At 46.9% G+C, this 19,845-nt stretch overlaps 1 protein-coding gene across 2 annotated transcripts in view; it reads left to right on the forward strand.

The window, feature by feature from the left end:
- MAP3K9 (mitogen-activated protein kinase kinase kinase 9) overlaps positions 1–19,845 on the forward strand; it is a 70,334-nt gene that overhangs the window by 24,445 nt on the left and 26,044 nt on the right. For both annotated transcript variants that reach the window (XM_060003393.1, XM_060003392.1), the window contains exon 3: positions 19,549–19,729. In XM_060003393.1, coding sequence (XP_059859376.1) covers positions 19,549–19,729 — 181 coding nt within the window. The remainder of the gene's footprint in view (positions 1–19,548; positions 19,730–19,845) is intronic.

A 19,845-nucleotide genomic window follows, 5' to 3' on the forward strand; every position in this document is an offset into this window, starting at 1 on the left:
GTCCCAGCTCAGACAAGGCCAAGTGTTTGTCGACACTGTGTCCCTGTCACCCAGGTTCTTTAGGGAATTCCCAGACCTGGGCTACTGAACAGGAAAGCCAGGTTCCCAAGTAGTTGAGCCTTCCCTGTGGATACAGCTCCTGTCTCTATGTGGCTGGAGAGCAGAGTGTGGTACAGTGTTAGGGCCTCTGAGTCAGGCAGATCTGGCTTTGGGCAAGGTCCTCAACCTCTGAGCCCATTTCTTCTTCTGTCAAATGGGAATAATCCTAGCTTTAACTCACAGCACTGTAATGAGCGTTAAGTGAACTTATGCACGTAAGCCCTTAGCATAATGCCTGGCACAAAGTAAATGCTCAATAAAAGGGAGCTTTTCCTTTTCTTAAAATTCTGTTTCCAAGAGCAGCTGCTTCTTTGGTGGCAGCAGATATGAGAATAGACTCACAAGTATGTCACCAACTGTTTCCATTCCTATTGCCTCGGAACAAACCACCCCAAACAAGAGCCATTTCTTTATGCTCGTGGGGTTTGGCGTCAGGAATTTGGAAAAGGTTCAGTAGGAATGGCTTGTTCCTGCTTCTCAGCGTCTGGAGCCTCAGCTGGGAAGATGTGAAGGCTCTGGGTGAGGCCACAGATGGAGACAGGAATCCTCTGAAAGCCTTGTTTGTGTACATGTCTGGTGCCTGGGCTGGGAGGACTTGAAGGCTAGGATGGCTGGTGGGGTTGTCTGTGTGTCGCTCCTCCCTGAGCGTGGCTGTCTCAGGGCTCTCGGACTACTTATGTGGGGGCTCAAGGCTTCAAGCACAGGTGATCTGGTGAACAAGCTGCATCATCTTTTCTGGCCTGGCTTGGAAGTCCCACAGTGTCACTTCCTCTGTATCCTGGCAGTTAAAGTGAGCCTCAGGCCCACCCAGATTCACCCAGAGGCGAAGTAGACCCACCTTTCAGTGGGAGGGGTGTCAGGGTCCCACTGGAGGAAGCATATAAGATGGGAGATGTTGTTGTGCCAGTTTGAAAGTCAACCTCCTGTGCCTGCCCGGGAACTCTGGTGGCAGAGCTGGGGATACAAGGTTCTGGGGAGCCGGTGATGGAGCAGCACCCCACATCCACATGCCAGGAAAGAAGAATGACTCTTTGTTGACAAAATCATCAGCGGTCTGAGATGCTGACTCTTTTGTGATTATTTTTATCTGGTTTGTAGCTGGGTGCGTCCGAGGCCTGACAGAGATCTGGCATCTGTCCTCAGTCACTTTGAGCCAGGATGGTGGGAGTGTTCAGGGCAGGCGGGTGTTGGAGGTGTTTTTTTTTAATAAGGAAAGTGGCTGCAGGGGGGCTCTGCCTTTGGCTTTCTATCTCCTGCTGGTGCCGTGTCTGGACGAGCTCAGGGCTGGAGCCCCAGCTGTGTTATCTGGGCTTAATTTGCACAAGATGGCAATGGCTATAGGTGCCCAAGTGGATGGACGTCTTTTGAAATTAGTCATATTTTAGGATTCTGCCAACAGCAAGGTGTCCGGCAAACACACGCTGGGGACTCTGGCCAGCAAGGTGGCACCGGCTTTTCTGTTTTAATCACAGGAAGCTTGGCTGTAAGAAGACTTTTCCTCAGCGGCATGAGTGAGGTGGGAAGTGGGTAGAGCATCCAAAGAAGAGATGAAAAGGAAGTTCCTGTGGAAAGCTGGGGCTGGTCAAGGGGTCACTGAGAAATAGCTTGAAACAGCCTGATGAATTGCTGTGCCTGCCTGAGACCAGCCATTGTCAGTCTCTAAATAGAGTAGTTCCCTACCATGTCCCCTTCTATCCTTCAGCTCAAAAAGGCAGCAGAAATCCACCTCTCTTGCTGTTGAATTGTGTGCCAAGCACACATGTGGGCACATTCTGAAGAAGGCTGGTGCTCTGAGCTGTTTCTCAAGCGCTGGTCCGCACAGGTGCCCATGATTTTCCCTTATTCCCCGTGGCGCATAGTCACAGCACAGCCAGCCAGAGTCGGGCGTGGCCCGGAAGCCTGGACACTCCTGGGGTGCCGCGATACTGCCCCCGTATCGCAGTCGTGGTAACTACCCAGCCTGTCGGAATTGTGCTTAAGGCCCAGGTGCCTGTCTGAGGACTGGTTCTCCAGAGTAACACCCTGGCCGACCCTGGGAAGCTCATCTATCATATCCATCCCCTCTGGCCTGATTCTTAGCCCGGGCCGTTCCCCGAGCTCTCAGCTGCACACCTTTGGCCGACGCTGTGAAGCACGGGGCCCTGGCATCGGGGGCTGGCCCGTCGTGCCAGATCAGTGCAGGACGGAGCCGCTCTGGCGAATAACGTCTGGTCTCGGCATGCCAGGACCGTGGAGCTGCACGTGGTCCAGACGGTGGCAGTCAGTGACGTGTGTGTCGGTGGCTACAACTGGAAGCGAAGGAGCCGTGTTCCTCCGTGGTTGTGGAGAGGCTGGGGGGGGGGGATGGGCAGCTTTGGTCCCTGTTGGAAGGGAAGGGTGGGTGGGAGGATGTTGGTGCAGACGTAGGGGAATAGGGTCCCTAAAAGCCCCTGTACTCACTGGATGCTCATACCTTCCCGCGTGCCGTGCAAAGCCAGAGGGTCTTCCCCTGACTAGCCAGCCGTTCCTTCTCCCCGTACGTGTAATTAATGACTCTGTCTCTTCTCCCATCATCCCCATCTCCATCCCCAGTAGTATCTAGTTCACTCTTCACCACGTGCCCTGGACAGTTGTAATATGTTACTTATTGTGTCCTTGCTGCCAGCCTCTTGCTTTTTCAGTTCCATTTGTCTCACTGCAACTGTGTTTTGCTAAAACACAAGTCTGATCACACCACTTCCCTGCTTAAAAACTGCCTGTGACTCCAGGGTAGATCCCAGCTCCTCCGTGTGGTCTGCGTCTTTCGCTCCTGCCCCAGTCCAGTGCACTCCAGCTCCATCTTTTCCTTTTCCCCCTCATGAAGGTTCTGCTCCAGCTACAAGGGACTCTTTCCTGTTTCTCCAAGGCATCAAGGTTCTTTCTCTCTTTGGACTGGAATCACATTATTCCGCCTACCGAGAGTGGCCTTCTGATGCTCTCTCTTGGACTAAGCCCTGACCCTTCTTTACAGCTCCAAGAGCACATGTGTATTTTGTGACCATCTTCGGAGGAGGTCCCTTTGTTATTTCCAGAGTCCTCAACAGTAGGTGCTCAAATAAGATGGGGCAGAATCAGATCATTGGTAAGCGCATGGCACCTGAAGCCAGTCATCTCAGCTCTGCCACTTCCTGGCTGTGTGACTTTGAGGCAGATCCTCACTTGCTTCAGCCGCAGCTTGTTTCTTCATCTGTAAATAGAGGTGAAAACACTACCCATCTCCTGAGTTTTTTAAATGAGATAGTGCACGTAAAATGCTTAGCACAGTGCCCAGCATGCTCCGTAAATACCAGCAATGATGATGGTAGTGGTTACAGATGTGGCCTTGTGGCCAGAATGAATGGGCGTAGAGACGTGAGAATGAGGGACGTGCCTTCCTATTTTCCTCTATAAGATCATCTCTTCACCCCTCTGTGTTCCTCCCCCTTTTGCCTATCTGGGTGTCTGCTGACTTTTTCCAGGAACCAAAGCAGTTGGTATCTTCTACTGGCCAAAGTCAGTGGATTCTCACGCAGGAATGTTAGTAGGGACGAGTGTCCATCCCTAGGAGTAACAACCTGGATACTCTCCCAGTTCTAGGTGTGATCCTGGACGTCGGTTGTATTTTAGAGGCTTTAGTTAACCTCAGATCCCTTTCCACCCATGGTGGTGGTGCCTCCTTCCCAGAAAGGAGGTGGACGCTCCAGTTCCTCAGGATGGGGCCCTGAGGTCTGTGGACAAAGCCCAGCATCTCAAGAGTTGACTTGCTGGGGCATGTGACCCTCCGGTGAGGGGCTGCTCCTTGCGCCTCAGAATTCCATCCAGTGCACCTTGGCCATTTTTAATAGCTCCAGGCTGGACTTATAGGGGAGACTTTCTGACCCCTGGACTGTGATGGAGCAAGGAGAATCTTCCTCCCTGAAATAACCTCTTCCCCCATTTTTGAATAAGAAGAATGGTCCTTTCTGGGATGAATGAGCAATGAGTAACGTTTCCCTGTTAGTGGGCAGTGGAACCCAGGTCCAGAGTTTCAGAGCTGATGCTTATTCTTTGCCTTTCTGATATATGAGACTCAGTCTTTCTTACCGCTCTGTGGAAGGCCTTTCTGCTGTTCGGGACGTGAATCACTGGGTAGGGCACACGTTTTAGAAAAGGAAGAAGAGATGCTGATGGTGGCTTGGTATGGGTGGGGGCAGGAACTGAAGATTGCCCTGTGAAAGGGACAGTTAGATACGCACTGGGCCAAGCACCAGGGGTCCTAGAGGTGGGTGGAAAGTTAGAGATGGGTCAGTGTTGGGTGTTTCATGGTCGTTACAGCCTAGTGGCTGAAGGGCTGATGGGAGAGGATTCTGTAAATTGAAGTGGAGATTCTGGATTGAGAACATTTTGTTTTGCGCTTCACTGAACAGCTGTGTTGGGCCCACCTGCTACTGCTTAGCACCAGATACACACCTGTCTCGAGGATGAAGTGTCGGTAGCGGAACTTCAGGATCCTGGGACTTCTCTGCTTCATGAGTTCTTATCCTCACACTTGTGAACATTTAAGTTTTCTCTCCCCAGCTCTCCCACTGACCTTCCTGATGGTTGGCCTAGCTATACCATCTAGAGGGCTGTGACTTAAAGATGATCAGTGGTGTTGAGTTTGCAGGGTCAGCCTGTATCACCCAAAGCAAAACTCAAAGCGTCTAAAGTGGTGGCGCAGGAGGGTGACTTGTCCTGCCCGCCGTCCATACCTTTCGCCCAACCCTCAAGCTAATGTACTGTCTCAGCCGTAGTGCTCTTAGCACACCTGTGCCTTGAATTAAGGCTGGTGAGAGGCTGCCCCCCAGCAAGCGTTTGCCACTGCACCTTGCCAAAGCTGTCCTACTTTGAGTGTCTTCTAGCTCCTCAAGTATTTACAGCCTTTACTTCTAAAGCACTCCCATTTAAATGTCAAGGGACCGGTTCCCTCCCTTAGAAGGATCTAGAGCAATACTCAAATGGTTTGGTTTTAGAGACCCTCAGGGTTCTAGTGGAAAGGACAGTGGACTCAAGTAGAATTAGGTTTGACTCCTAGCTTCCGGGGCTTCTCTGCCAGTTTTCTTCAGCTCTGGTCACAGTTATCCCTCCTTGTCCCTCCCAGTGAGAATTAGCCATAAACTTGACAGAGAAAACCACTCTTAGCAGTGGCTCTGTCCATACAGGACATAGGATTAGGTGAGCAGCCTGCCCAATTAATTTATGATCTGAGCCCACCCCAAGACACATCAGATGCAGATGTGGTTCATACACCGTGGCATAGGAGAGACCAGCACTGTGGAGATGCAAGGTATTGTAGAGATGAAACTATTAAACACTGGGACCCCCGAGGGGAGGGGGCAGCAAGGTATAGGGGAAGGAGCACGGGCAGGAGTCACCTCCTGCCTCTCTCTCTGCCTAGATGTGGAAAGGTTACTTAACCTTTGAGCCCAGCTTTCCCATTTATAAAATGAGGATGTTACCCCCCTTGCAGAGTTGCGATGAAGACTGGATGAGGTGACGTATGTGAAGTTCCTAGTATTATACCTGGGACATAGCAGGCATGCAAGAAATGGTAGCTATTGTTATTATTAAATGACATAATTTTAACAAAAAAATACATGTTTATTTTAGCGATTTCAACAATATAGATGAACATAAAAGAAAAAAATAACTTGTTACCCCAAATCCCAGTACCCAGAGATAACTACTGATAGCATTTAGGTATATATCCTTCAGGTGTTTTTCTATGTGATAGATAGCATATTCTTAACAAAAAGTAGTATGATCAAATTATGTATTTTGGTATACTAATACTTTATTATAATATAGTCACATATATTATTAAATTGCCTACTGCATCTCTTTTACACGTATTTTTAAAGTAATGCATGTACATTATCTAGTTTAACAAGCCAAATTATATCCCAAGGCTCATAATAAAAAATAAAGACCTCCTGCTCTAGCTTTTCTTACTCCCTGAATCTCCCTCTTGGTTAGTGATCTTCTTGAGGGAAGGTACTGGTTTAATTTATATTTGAACACTCAGTACTTAACACAATGCATATGGGCCCTCTATACACGTGGGCTTCTGGGGGGGAGGGATTTAAGTAAACACTTAATATAGAACATGACATTCTACTTAAAAAAAATATGCAGCTGAAACACGTTTCAAGTTGAATCATTTTATAGCAGCTTGGAGAGGCCGTCCAAATCTTTGGCTATATCTTATGGAGATTTTATTGCCTGGAATATTGCTTTTGGTTTAGATTTTCAATTTTAATATGTCTACTTCTGTTCTGCTATAAAGAGATTTTGTAGTAGTGGAATTGAACTTTGTATTAGTTAGATTAGGTGAGCTCTGAGAAACAGACACCCAAAGTAACAGTGGCTGAAATAAGAAGTTCTTCTCTTGTATGTAAAAGTTGGACGGGATACAGTCCATGGTTGGCATGGCATCTCTGTTCCACGAGCCCTACACTCCTTCCCATCCATAGCTCTGCCAACTTTTGGGCATGATCTTCTCCTCCTGGTCCAAGATGGTAGCTCCAGCTATCACGTTCATGTTCTGGGCAGCACAGTGTAGGAAGGGGTGAAAAGAAGGGCCAAAGGCCCTGAGCTGATGTGTTTCAAGACAGGTTACAGAAAGCAGCCACATGATACTTTTTAGTCACTTGGCTGTACCTTGGAACAAGGAGCCTGGGAAATGTTAATGTTATCCGTGGCCAGGTGCCCATCTTGAAATGGAGGGTTCTGTTACTATGGGAGGAGGGGAGAGTAACCACTGCAGGGCGACTAGCAGTCTAGGTCACAGATTTTAGGCTCTTTTCCTATCATTAATCCCTTGTTAGTCCTTTCATGATACGTTGCCAGGATTGCTAAAGTAGCAGTTCGTTTCTGCTGTGTTTTCACTTTGTTTTCTCTTTATCACAAATGCTGCTGACTCTGTCCTTCTCTTTTAACCCTTCCTTGGAGATGCCCTCCCATCCACTCCTCTGGAAGCACAGGCTTTGGGACACCTGATTGGATGCGAGATGATGGCAGACAGGTGGATCCTTTCCTCAGGGACAGTTACTGGCTGTTGTTTTGCAGAACGGTCTTCCAGTGGCAGCACTGTGGTCAGCAGTTCCCAGTGGTGGGCTGCAGACCCCTGGGGAGGGGGCTACTGCTAGGTGCCTTTGAATCTAAATGCATTGTAGAAAGTGTAACTATTCCTATTTCTGTTTTTCAAAGGTGTGTAGGTGCTGTTGTGTTGATAAAATACAAATTCATTTAAAAGCACTTTTCATCGGGGTGTTTAATACAGCATGGTGGTCCTGGGCTCTCATTGTGATTTCCTCCAGACCTGGCTTGTGTCCTGACCCTGCCTCTTGCACCTGTGGACCACCCTCTCTGAATTTCACTCTCCACGTCTGAAGTGGCTTCCCGAATGATTGAGAGAATTAAATAAGATTATGCACGTAGGACTTCCCTGGTGGCGCAGTGGTTAAGAATCTGCCTGCCAGTACAGGGGACACGGGTTCAAGTTTTGGTCCGGGAAGATCCCACATGCCGCGGAGCAAATAGGCCCGTGCCCCACAACTACTGAGCTCGCGTGCCACAACTACTGAAGCCCGTACACCTGGAGCCCGTGCTCTGCAACAAAGAGAAGCCACCGCAATGAGAAGCCCGCGCACCGCAACAAAGAGTAGCCCCCGCTCGCCCCAACTAGAGAAAGCCCGTGCACAGCAACGAAGACCCAATGCAGCCAATAAATAAATAAATTTATTTAAAAAAAGAAAAAAAAGATTATGCATTTAAATAACTTAGCTCAGCTGCAGCGCACACGAAGGCCCCCCCGAACATGAACTCTGGTTATTGTTTTTTTCTTAATCAACACACACTAAAAGTACATCTGCCATCATAATAACATTTTGTAAGCTGAACGGACATATTTTAAAAGATTAGGAATCATTGCCGTAGCTTCTTTGGTGAAGCCAGTGTAGTCAACCCTCAAACAGGTATTTGGGGGCCACTCCTTAACTGACTTAATTAGAAACCTTTGCGGGTGGTTTGTATTCATTCATTCAGGACAAGTATTTATTGAGCGCCTATTATGCCTCTTCAGGTTACAGGCCCAGAAAGGGCGGTCATTACAGTTCAGCTTTGCCCTGGCTCTGGGTCATAGGACAAGGTCACTCATTGTACCGACTGTTCTCTGGCTTTGCCAGGAGTTCATCGCACACATCCGTTAACTTTGGTTTCCTCTTCTTTACCAAGAGCGGGTGGAACCTAAATCCCCAAGCACCCGGTTCTCCCCACCTTTCCGTAGTTCTTCCGACAGGGATTTCTGGCTGCCTGTGCCCAAATGTTTGTTGGGAAGTGCGGTTTTCTATGCTGGCTTAGCGCGGCTCTGCTGACAGTGCTGAACGCGGCTGGGTCCTCAGCGGCTGCCGGCAGCACCACAGCTCTGCTGAGACGCAGAGTCAAGAAGTCTAGGTGGTGAATCATTTGCCCGGGCGAGCAAGTCTGTCTGGCCTCTCTTGGTCTTGCCTGGAGGGACAGTGGGCTGAGGGCCAGGGCACAGGAGAGGCTGGGGCTTGGATGTTGGCCGTGCTCTCACTGCATGCTGGTGCCCCATGAGTGAGGCTCTTCTATGTGGCTCTGGCTGATTCAGCACCACAGAGGGCCTGCTGTGTGCTTACTGCTGGCCTGTTGGTACCCTGGGCTGCTGGGTGGGGCTGGAGCCCAAGGTCTTCTTCCCACCTCCACTGCAGGCAATGGGCTGCAGGAAGCTAGCGTCTCCAGTGCTGACTCAGGCCTGGCTGTGTCTGGTGAGTGGAGCTTTTCTCTGGGGTAGAATCATTTGGCCTAACTCCTCTTCGCCCTTGAGTGTAGCTGTGCTTCAGCTCAGGTGGGTGGTGGAGCTTGGCTGACCCCAGGAGAGACCAACACAGCTTTCAGGGAATTATAGACTCTGAGAATGTCAGAGATGGGGGCACAGGGGCCTGGTGAAGATCGCACAATGCTGAAGCCAGAACCCAGGCGTTCTGGGTCTTCATCTGTTGCTTTTTCCTTTCTGCCTTGTTGAAGCTCAGAGATAGTTCTGGTTAAGGTGGGAGAGGATGCTGTGACGTACATCTGGTGGTTGAACTCTGAGCTTTGACAGGAGCGAGCAAGAGGACAGATTTCTCCAACTGGGAGAGATAGAAGACCCAAGCCAAGGAAAGCTGGAAGCCCCTGCAGGATACCTCTGGATACAGACTACGTCAGTTTCCTTCTCCCTACCCCAGCAAACTAACGAAAGCAAAGGCAGGATCTGGGCTGGGATGGCAGGCTGAACACATACAAATACTACCTCAGCTTGTGCTCTCTCTTAAAACCCAGCTAGAACTACAGGAACTCACAAGACCAACAGCAGAGTAGACAACAGTAGCCAAGTTTTAGAAGCTGGAAAACAGATGAGCCGTAACTAACTTAGGAGGTTTGAGAAAGATAATTTTAACCTGACAGTGAGGAAAGCAAAGAACGAATTTATATCACAGAATCCCTAAAAGTCTAGGAACTGGCAGCACCTGGTACCTCCAGAACTGGAGCGAAGCGGGTGCTAAAATAAAACGGGTCAGGTACCGATGATATGAAATGCATTCCTCCTCCACTCCGTGCGGCCAGCTGCCTGCCTTTCCTTTTGGAAGAGGAAACTGGTTTCTGGACTGGGGGACGCAGGCACAGGGTATGGGTATGGGGACTTTAATTTAAAAATGGAGTGATGAGATAACTGTTTACATACGGAAACCTGCGACCACCTTGGCCCTCCCCCAACTTGATTCCCAGCACACTGGCAGCCAGACCTTTATTTTCCCACAGTTGGAAGAGTGCTTGACCAGCTCAACAGAATGACCACAGGTGTTCTTGTCTAGGCTTCCCTGGCTCTCCCTACAGAGAAGCTGGAAGTTGACAGATTCCTTCTGTGTGCTTAGAGGTTCTAGTTAGCTTTTGATCCCTCACTCCTTGCCCCCAACCCCCGCCCAAACTTATTATTATGGAAGACACACACACAAGGAAGGAGAAACAGCATGATGAACCCTCATGTACTCAGGCAGTTTCCATAATGACCAACTCATGGGTAATCTTGTCTCTTCAGTCACCCCACTCATTTCCACCCTTGATTATTTTGAAGTACATCTGCGACATTATGTTTTTTTGGGTAAATATTTCAGTATGTACCTTTGAAACATAAGGATTTCCTTTTTAAAGCATAAGCCCAATTTGGTTCTTGATCATGAACAGACAATCAAGGAGTACAGCAACTCTGAGCAAAAGTGCATTAGAGACCAAAGCACAAATAGAAAAAGCAGCTGAGACAGACTGCACTGGGAGAAACAAAGAAATAAAAAAAGAACCATTAGTAATATGCTCAGGTAAAAGAAAGGATATTGTGCCCGTATTACAGAAACAGGCATTACACGGCTACATGTGCTCTTGCCACTCAATTGAAAAAAAAATTCAGAGAACAAAACAGAGGTCCATTAGAAATTACAATCATGATAGGGGAAATGAGAAGAAACCCAATAGAAGGGTTAGAAGACAAAGTGATGACATCTCAGAAAGAAGATCAAAAAGCAAAAAAGATGAAAAATAGAGGAGAAAAGATAAGAAAACTGGAGGACCAGTAAAGAAAGACTAATACCTAAATAATAGAGGTTCTAGAGAGAGAGAAAACAGAGAAATATAGGGGAGGAAAATAACAGTAAGATACTTCAAGAAAATTCCCTGTAACTGAAGAGCATGAGAGTTCAGATTTGGAAGTACTCACGAAGTCCCCACCCAAGATGTATTCCTATTCCTTTGATATTTCAGAACACTGGGGATTAAGAAGAGACTAAAAATTTCCCAAAAGAAAAAGACATGTCACATACAGAGCATCAGAAAGCAAAATGGCTCGGGGCTCCTTAACTGCAGTGTTGGAAGCAAGAAATTGATGCACGATGCCTTCAAAACGATGAAGGAAAATCTCCAATCATTTTTATGCCAAGTATGGGGATGGAATGTAGACATTTTCTAACAAAAAAAAACATACCTTCCATGTGTTCTTTCTAAAGAGCTGTTGGAGAATGCATATCACCAAAGTAAGAGGAAAGCAGCAGAAAGAGAAAGTGGGGTACAGGATGTGGGAGATAGATGAAGGGAAACCCGAGGACTGTGAAAGGAGATCCCAGGGGAGCAGCTGTGCATCGGACATAGAGGGGGGCAGTTTAGATCCGGTAGTGTGACTCAGGACGCTCATCACCAACTCACCTATTGCTGGTGTTCCGTCAATTTAACCTGAGGAATGACTCCCTGGGGAGCCTGGTCAGGATTCTTCTCTGTATTTGGCTGTCTTGCTCATGTGCTGATGAAGCTCTTTGTCCTGTTGGCTGGACGGACGGAAGTGTTTTCTTTGCCCAACCCCAAGAACCCGAGTGAATTTAGAAACAGAAAATACAGGGGGCCCACTCCCCAACCAAATTTCTGATGGATGTCCAGTATCTGCATCTCTCCCCGCAGTTCCCTGCTGCCACATGTCCCCACTGTGGTCATCTCTGCAGTTTTTCTACTACTCATACATGATCGTGCTTACTGACTTTCCCAGAAAGGGCTCTAGTCAGCTCTCTGGGACCATGGCCAGACGCTGTATTTAGCTTATTTCCTTGAGAGCCTTCATCTAACAAAGGCAGTATTTTTACTGTATTGTGGGTAGAATTGTGTCCCCCTGAAAAAGACATGATGAAGTTCTAACCTGTGAATGTGACCTTATTTGGAAATAGGATCTTTGTAATCAAGTGAAGATGAGGTCCTATTGGATAGGGACTGGACCTCGTCCAATGCCTGATGTTTTTAAAAGGAGAGGGAAATTTGGATACAGACACATAGCGATGGGAATGCCATGTGAAGAACAGAGATAGACGCAGAGGGCAGATGGCCAGTGAAGAGGTTGGAGTTATGCTGCCCTAAGCTGGGGAACACCAAGAATTGCTGGCAGACACCAGGAGCTGGAAGAGGCAAGGGAGGATTCTCCCTGCAGCCTTTGGAGGTAGCATGGCCATGGCCGACACCTTGATTTTAGACTAGAATTCTTGCCGTCAGATCTGAGAGTGGATTTCGGTTGTTTTAAGCCACCACATTTGTGTTAATTTGTTAGGCAGCCCTAGGAAACTAGTATACACAGCTACATTTGTGCTTGTCACTCACTTTTACAAAGCTAAGCAATATCTTAATTTATGGATGTATACATAGGTGGTAAGATGACAAAGTGAGGTAAAGGGATAAATAACAGAAGTCAAGATTGTGAGACGTCTGCGGAGAGGGAAGGGATGTGATGGAGAGGAACGTGTGGAGCTTCTGAGGGACTGGATGGAGTCATATGGGTTTTCATCTTATTTTCTTTAAATCTTTTTTTTTTTTTTTTTTTTTGGTACGTGGGCCTCTCACTGTCATGGCCTCTCCCGTCGCGGAGCACAGGCTCCGGACGCACAGGCGCAGTGGCCATGGCTCACGGGCCCAGCCGCTCCGCGGCATGTGGGATCTTCCCGGACCGGGGCACGAACCCGTGTCCCCTGCATTGGCAGGCGGACTCTCAACCACTGCGCCACCAGGGAAGCCCTTGGTTTAGTCTTCTTTTTTTTTTAAAGTTTACTGTCAAAGGTATATACACATAAAAGAGTGTATTAAAAACACTTTTTGGGGCTTCCCTGGTGGCGCATTGGCTGAGAGTCCGCCTGCCAATGCAGGGGACACGGGTTCGTGCCCCGGTCCGGGAAGATCCCACATGCCGCGGAGCGGCTGGGCCCGTGAGCCATGGCCACTGCGCCTGTGCGTCCGGAGCCTGTGCTCCGCGACGGGAGAGGCCACCAAAAAAAAAAAAAAACAACTTTATTGCTAAAAAAATGTTAACCATCATCTGAGCCTTCAGTGAGTCATATCTTTTTGCTGGTGGAGGGTCTTGCCTTAGTGTCGAGGGCTGCTGTCTGATCAGGGTGGCCATTTCTTAAAATAAGACAGTGAAGTCTACTGCATTGATTGACTCTTATTTCTCATCTATAGACAAATGATTTCTCTACAGCATACAATGCTTTTTTGATAGCCTTTTACCCACAGTAGAGCTTCTTTTGATATTGGAGTCAGTCCTCTCAAACCCTGCAGCTGCTTTATCAACTAAGTTTTATGTAATATTCTACCTTTGTCATTTCAATGATCTTCACCAGGAGTAGATTCCGTCTCGAGAAATCACTTTCTTTGCTCATCCATTAAGAAGCAACTCCTCATTTGTTAAAGTTTTATCATGAGATTGCAGCAATTCAGTCCCATCTTCAGGCTCCACTTCTAATTCTAGTTGCTGTTTCCATCACATCTGCAATTACTTCTTCCATCCGAGTCTTGACCCCTCAAAGTCATCCATGAGGGTTGGAACCAACTTCTTCCAAATTCCTGTTAATGTTGATATTTTGAACATCATGAATGTTCTTAATGGCATCTAGAATGTTGAATCCTTTCCAGAAGGTTTTTAGTTGACTTTGCTCAGATCCATCAGAGAAATCACTATGGCAGCTCTAGCCTTAAGAAATGTATTTCTTAAATAGTTTTAAGTCTTCAAAGGCGAAGTTGCACCTTGATCCACGGGGTGCAGAATGGATGTTGTGTTAGCAGGCATGAAAACAACAAGAATCTCATTGTACATCTCCATCAGAGCTCTTGGGTGGCCACATGTATTGTCAGTGAGCAGTAATATTTTGAAAGGAGTCTTTTTCTGAGCAGTAGGTCTCAACAGTGAGCTTAAAGTAATCAGTAAACCATGTTATAAACAGATGTGCTGTCATCCAGGCTTCGTTGTTCATTTAGAGAACACAGGCAGAGTAAATTTAGCATAATTCTTAAGGGCCCTAGGATTTTTGGAATGGTAAATGAGCATTGGCTTCAGCTTAAAGTCACCAGCTGCATTAGCCCCTAAAAAGAGAATCAGCCTGTCCTTTGAAGCTTTGAAGTCAGGTATTGACTTCTCCTCTCTAGCTATGAAAGTCCTAGGTAGCATCTTCTTCCAATAGAATGCTGTCTCATCTACACTGAAAATCTGTTGTTTAGTGGAGCCCCCTTCATTAATGATCTTAGCTGGATCTTCTGGATAACTTGCAGCAGCTTCTACATGAGCACTTGCTGCTCCACCTTGCTCTTTTATGTTATGGAGACGGCTTCTTTCCTTAAACCTCTTGAACCAACCTCTGCTAGTTCCAGACTTTTCTTCTGCAGCTTCCTAACTTCTCTCAGCCTTCATAGAGAGTCAGAGTCTTGCTCTGGTTTAGGCTTTGGCTTAAGGGAATGTTGTGGCTGGTTTGATATTCTATCCAGAGCACCAAAACTTTCTCCACATTGGCACTAAGGCTGTTTTGCTTTCTTATCATCTGTGTGTTCACTGGAGTAGCACTTTTAATTTCCTTCAAGAGCTTTCCCTTTACATTCAGAACTTGACTCACTGATCCAAGAGGCCTAGCTTTTGGCCTTTTTTGGCTTTTGACATGCCTTCCTCATCAAGCTTAATCATTTCAAGTTTTTGATTTAAAGTGAGAGAGTTTCACCTGAACACTTAGAAACCATAGTAGGGTTATTACATGGCCTAATTTCAGTATTGTTGTGTCTCAGGGAATAAGGAGGCCCGAGGAGAGGAAGAGAGATGGGGGAACAGCCAGTTGGTGGAGCAATCAGAACACACACAGCACTTACCGATTAAGTTTCCCATCTTATGTGGGCATGGTTTGTGGTTCCCCAAAACAATTACAACGGTAAGATCAAAGATCACTGATCACCATAACAGACGTAATAATAATGAAAAAGTTTGAAATATTGTGGGAATTGCCACGTGTGACACAGAGACAGGAAGTGAGCAAATGCTGTTGGAAAAATGGCGCCAATAAACTTGCTCAGCGCAGGGTTCTCACAAACCTTCAATCTGTAAAAAAATGCAATATCTGTGAGACACAATAAAACGAGGTATGCCTGTACATAGTAAATGAGCAATAATGGGTAGCTATCATTATTATTTAATCAACCATTCCATTTATTTATACAGTAAAAATTTATTACATGGTTATTTTGTGTCAGGGCCTGCCAGGCTTCCTACCAGGGTTCTCAATACCTTGAACTTGGAGTCCCATGGTTTCCACTTATGTATGAGACACTTAGTCGTAATCGTAGTAATGATAGCTGTAATGTCCTGAGCTCCTAATTATGTGTCAGGCATTCTGCTAGGTGCTTTATTACTGTATTGCCTTTAATCTTTATCCCCATTTTATAGAAGCAGGAATAGAGATGTAGAGTCTATGAAACTTACCCAGGGTTACATAGAAAATGTCAAGCCTGGGATTTAGATTGTATGCTCTTTTTTTTTTTTCTTTTCTTTTTTCTGTTCTGCACTGACTGTTGTTACTGTCACCCTAAATCCATTATGTCCCAGACTGCACTTGGTTTCCTCAAATGGGCTTTGTCTTTCAACTTCTCAGTTACTCAGGCACTACCATCCTACTTGTCACCCATGTCTGAAAGGCGGGAGATGTCTCCTTTCTCCATCAAGCCCCTATATCTGGTTAATCACTAGGATTTTAGTTCAAATGCATCTTTTTCTCCCTCTTTCTCTTATCCTGGCTGGTCCCCTCTTGACTTGGATTTGTTAGTTTTCAGCATTTGTTCCACTGCCCCCCATGAAAGGGGAGGTTTACACAATACACTTTCATGGACTTCACCAGATTTTGATAAAACACCCTTACGTTTTCCAAGAAGTAAAGCACAGTAGTTTGTTACTGCTGCAGCTGCTTGTCAGCGGTAGAAGCTTGGAATGGGCTGACAGCAGTGGTACAGATAAGTAAGCTGCTGTGAATATAACCTTTCTCTCCTACCCAGGAAAACATGTTTGGAGAGAACTATGCTCCACTCTGTTTTAAAAAGTAAAGCTTTCCCCTTTAACAAACAGTACTGGGAAAAGTGGATATCCACATGCAAAAGGATGGCGTTGGACCCCTATCTCATATGATATACAAAACTTAAAGAAGAATGGATCAACAACCTAAATATAAGAGCTGAAACTGTAATACTCTTAGAAGAAAACATAGGGGCAAATCTTCATGAACTTGAATTTGACAGCTCTTTGGTATTACATCAAAAGTACTGTATGAGCAACAAAAAGAAAAATAGATAAAGTGGACTTCATCTAAATTAAAAACTTTTGTACATCAAAGGACATTATCAAGTAAGTAAAAAGACAGCCTACAGAGAGGGAAAAATATTTGCAAATCACATATTTGATAAGGGTCTAGTATCCAGCATATATAAAGAACTCATAACTCAACAACAAAACAACAGACATTTCTTCAGAGAAGACATACAAATGGCCAAAAAGCACATGAAAAGATGCTCAACGTCGTTGGTCATTAGGGAAATGCAAATCAAAACCACAGTGAGATACCACTTCACATCCACTAGAATGGCTATAATAAGAAAAAGGAAAATGACAGGTATGGTGAGGATGTGGAGAAATTGGAACCTTCATACATTGCTAATGGGAACGTAAAATGGTTCAGCTGCTGTGGAAAATAGTTTGATGATTCTTCAAAAAGTTCAACATAGAATTACCATATAAACTAGTAATTCCACTCCTAAAGAATTGAAAACAGGTACTCAAACAAGTATACGTGTACATGTGTTCATAGTAGATTCACAGTAACCAACAGATGGAAACAACCCAAATGTCTGTCAATGGACAGAAGGAGAAACAAATAGTGGTATATACATATGATTGAATATTATGCAGTCAGAAGAAGGAGTAAAGTGCTGGTATGAGCAACAATGTGGATGAACCTTGGAAACATGATGCTAAGTGAAGTAACCAGATGTGTCACATATTGTATGATTCCATTTATATGAAATATGCAGAATAGGTAAATCGATAGAGATAGGAAGCAGGTTGGTGGTTGCCAGAGGCTGGGAAGAGGGGAGAATGGGGAACAATGCTTAATGGGTATGGAATTTCCTTTTTGGGGGTGATGAAAATGTTTTGGCACTAGGTAGAGGGGATGGTTTACGACGTTGTGAATGTACTAAATGCTACTGAATTGTTCACTTTAAAATGGTTAATTTCACGTTATGTGAATTTCATCTCAATTTTTAAAATCTCCAAAAAAAAAAAAAAGTAAAGCTTTCACAAACTTTGTTGCTTTAATTGTTAATAGTAATGCGTACTTGGTAGATATCAGTATTTCAGGACACTGTTCTTGAGAATCATTGCAGGAATTATTAGCTGCCAGGATTATAGCCCGCTCTCCTTTGCTGGGGGCAGAATCCCTAGGCCAGGGCTTTCTAACTCAGATGCCTTCAGGGGCATTTATCCTGTTGGGATAAATGTTTGAGGTCAGCTGGATGTAAGGCATCAGGGAGTCATGGAGATTAGGTGCAACTGGGCTGGACGTGCACTGTCTAAATGCATTCCAGTTTAGACAGACTGCCCCTGGGCTGGTTCTTGCCCCGTCTTCATCTTTCGGCCATCCCTCTTAAGCCATCTGACAGACTGATGTATTTTAAAAATCATCTTCAGCATGCCATCCCATTTGTAAAAACCAATTTCCTGTCGCAGAATCTAAACCTCTCTGCCTTCCCTTTCCTGCAGAGGCTCTGAGAAAGCTCAGCTGGACCCATACAGCATCGTGAAACTGTTACCCAGCTCCTACCTCACCCTGTCCCAGCCACCTGGTGGCCTCGGGTGACAGGACTGAGCCCCATTAGATCTGTAAGGGGAAAGGCTCTCTCTGAATCCTCCGTTTAAGGGCGACTCAGGGAAATGCTCAGCAGCTGGTTGCCGCCACTGCAGAGGGCATGGTGGGTTTCTGTGGTGCCACTTCCCCAGCAGTCTGCATGCATGTCAGTCCGTTATCTGTCTACCCGCAGAGAAGGGGAGAGAGGCACAGAAGAATCTGGAAAGAGTTTTGTGATTAGATGAGATGTAGGAAGTTGTTTTTTGTTTGTTCGTTTTCATCTGCCCAAGCTTTTAGAGGCTTGGACCCATCAGGATGCTGGAAGCTTGGAGCGGGTGGGGTGTGTCAGGGGAGCAGGGGGGAGGGTGTGGAGGAAGGAGGCTTAGTCCATTAGATCTAGGGAGTGGCTGGCACTGACTTCTCTTATGCTTCCAGCCCTATAGCTGCTTGTAATCCCTCTTTACTGCTGATGTTCTGGGAAGCATGTAGGACGTAGAGATCTTTGGCCCACGTCCTTTCATTATGTAACACTTCAGTGGACGTGTGCCGGGGCGGGGTTTGGGGGAGCAGGAAGAGAAAAGTACCGTCGTGTGACTTGAGGGACTCCCTGCGGCTCTTGCCCCCAAATCCAGCCCCCTTACCCCACTCTCCCCATTTAGACTTGAACAGCAGAGAGAATCTTCCTTCCTTCCCTGAAATCCCGTGTACAGAGCTCTGAACTCCCGGTGGCTCAGCGTCTGGCCCACAGAGGTGGTGCTGACCCAGGGCCCTTGGAACCGTCCCACCTGTGGAGATGGAGGCTCGGCCTCCTCGTATCCCAGGAGCTCGCTCGCTGCCGACTCAGGCAGGGTTTCTGGCCTTTGCTTACAGCACTTTAGTCGATGGGCGTTTTTGCTCTTTTGGGGGAGATTGGCTCCCACGAGGGCATGCTTCTCGCTGGAGCCGTCATGTTGGGTGAGCCTCAGCGTGTGTGCCCTCTGACCTCCAGCCTGTCAGCCACTCCCCAGTGGGTGCTGCTGAGTTCCTGGATTAAGGGAAAATCTCTGCCCAAATGACCTGCTTTTTTTTTTCTTTAGTTTTTATTTTATATTGGAGGATAGTTGGTTAACAGTGTTGGCCGCCTGAAACTAAGACATGCTTTCTTAAGACTTTAAATAAAGTCACGTGGAGAGGTTCATGGAAACTGTTGAGACACTGTCGGAAACCTTAGAAGCCCAGCAGGCAACCTCCACTCCTGGTGCTGTGAGAGTGCTCAAAGCCCAGCGGTGGCCTGGAGGTCAGGAAGGCCGGGTAGCCGCTCCTCAGCAGGGTAGGCTGTGAGTGGGCCGTATGGTGGCATGGCAGCAGGGAAGGCTCTCCAGCCAGGCTGCCAGGGTTTCAGTCCTGGCTTATTAGTTGAGTGGCCTTGGAAGATTTATTTAGTGGTGCTGTATCTCAGCTTCCTCACCTGTTTGTAGAGCAAAGACGGCAATCGTATGTACCTCATGAGGTTGTTGCGAGGGTTGAAGATAATGCCTGTAAAGTACTTGGCGCCAAAATGGGTGCGTCCGAGGTGTTTAAAGATGGCGGCTCCCACCAGCCACCCGTGGGAGCCACATGATGGAGCCTGCAGGAGAGGACAAGAGGATGGCGGGAGGGCTCTGTGTTGTGTGGTTTCCCCGTGATTCACGCAGACTCTGGTTTCTTCTGTATTCCTTTCCTTGCCCAGTACTGATCCTCCAGAAGGTGGAGAACGGAGACCTGAGCAAAAAGGTTCTGAAGATCACCGATTTTGGCCTGGCTCGGGAATGGCACCGAACCACCAAGATGAGCGCAGCAGGGACGTATGCCTGGATGGCACCTGAAGTCATTCGTGCCTCCATGTTTTCCAAAGGCAGCGACGTGTGGAGGTAAGGTCCAGAGGTGCAGGGTCAGCGCTCCCCAGATCTATTTTGGCTGCACAGATGCTTCGGGACTTGGAGAATTGGGGTTGCATAGAACCCCAGGCACCCCAGGTAGGTCTAGG

The sequence above is a fragment of the Delphinus delphis genome, chromosome 2, assembly GCF_949987515.2.
Source record: "Delphinus delphis chromosome 2, mDelDel1.2, whole genome shotgun sequence".
Classification (NCBI taxonomy): Eukaryota; Metazoa; Chordata; class Mammalia; order Artiodactyla; family Delphinidae; genus Delphinus; species Delphinus delphis.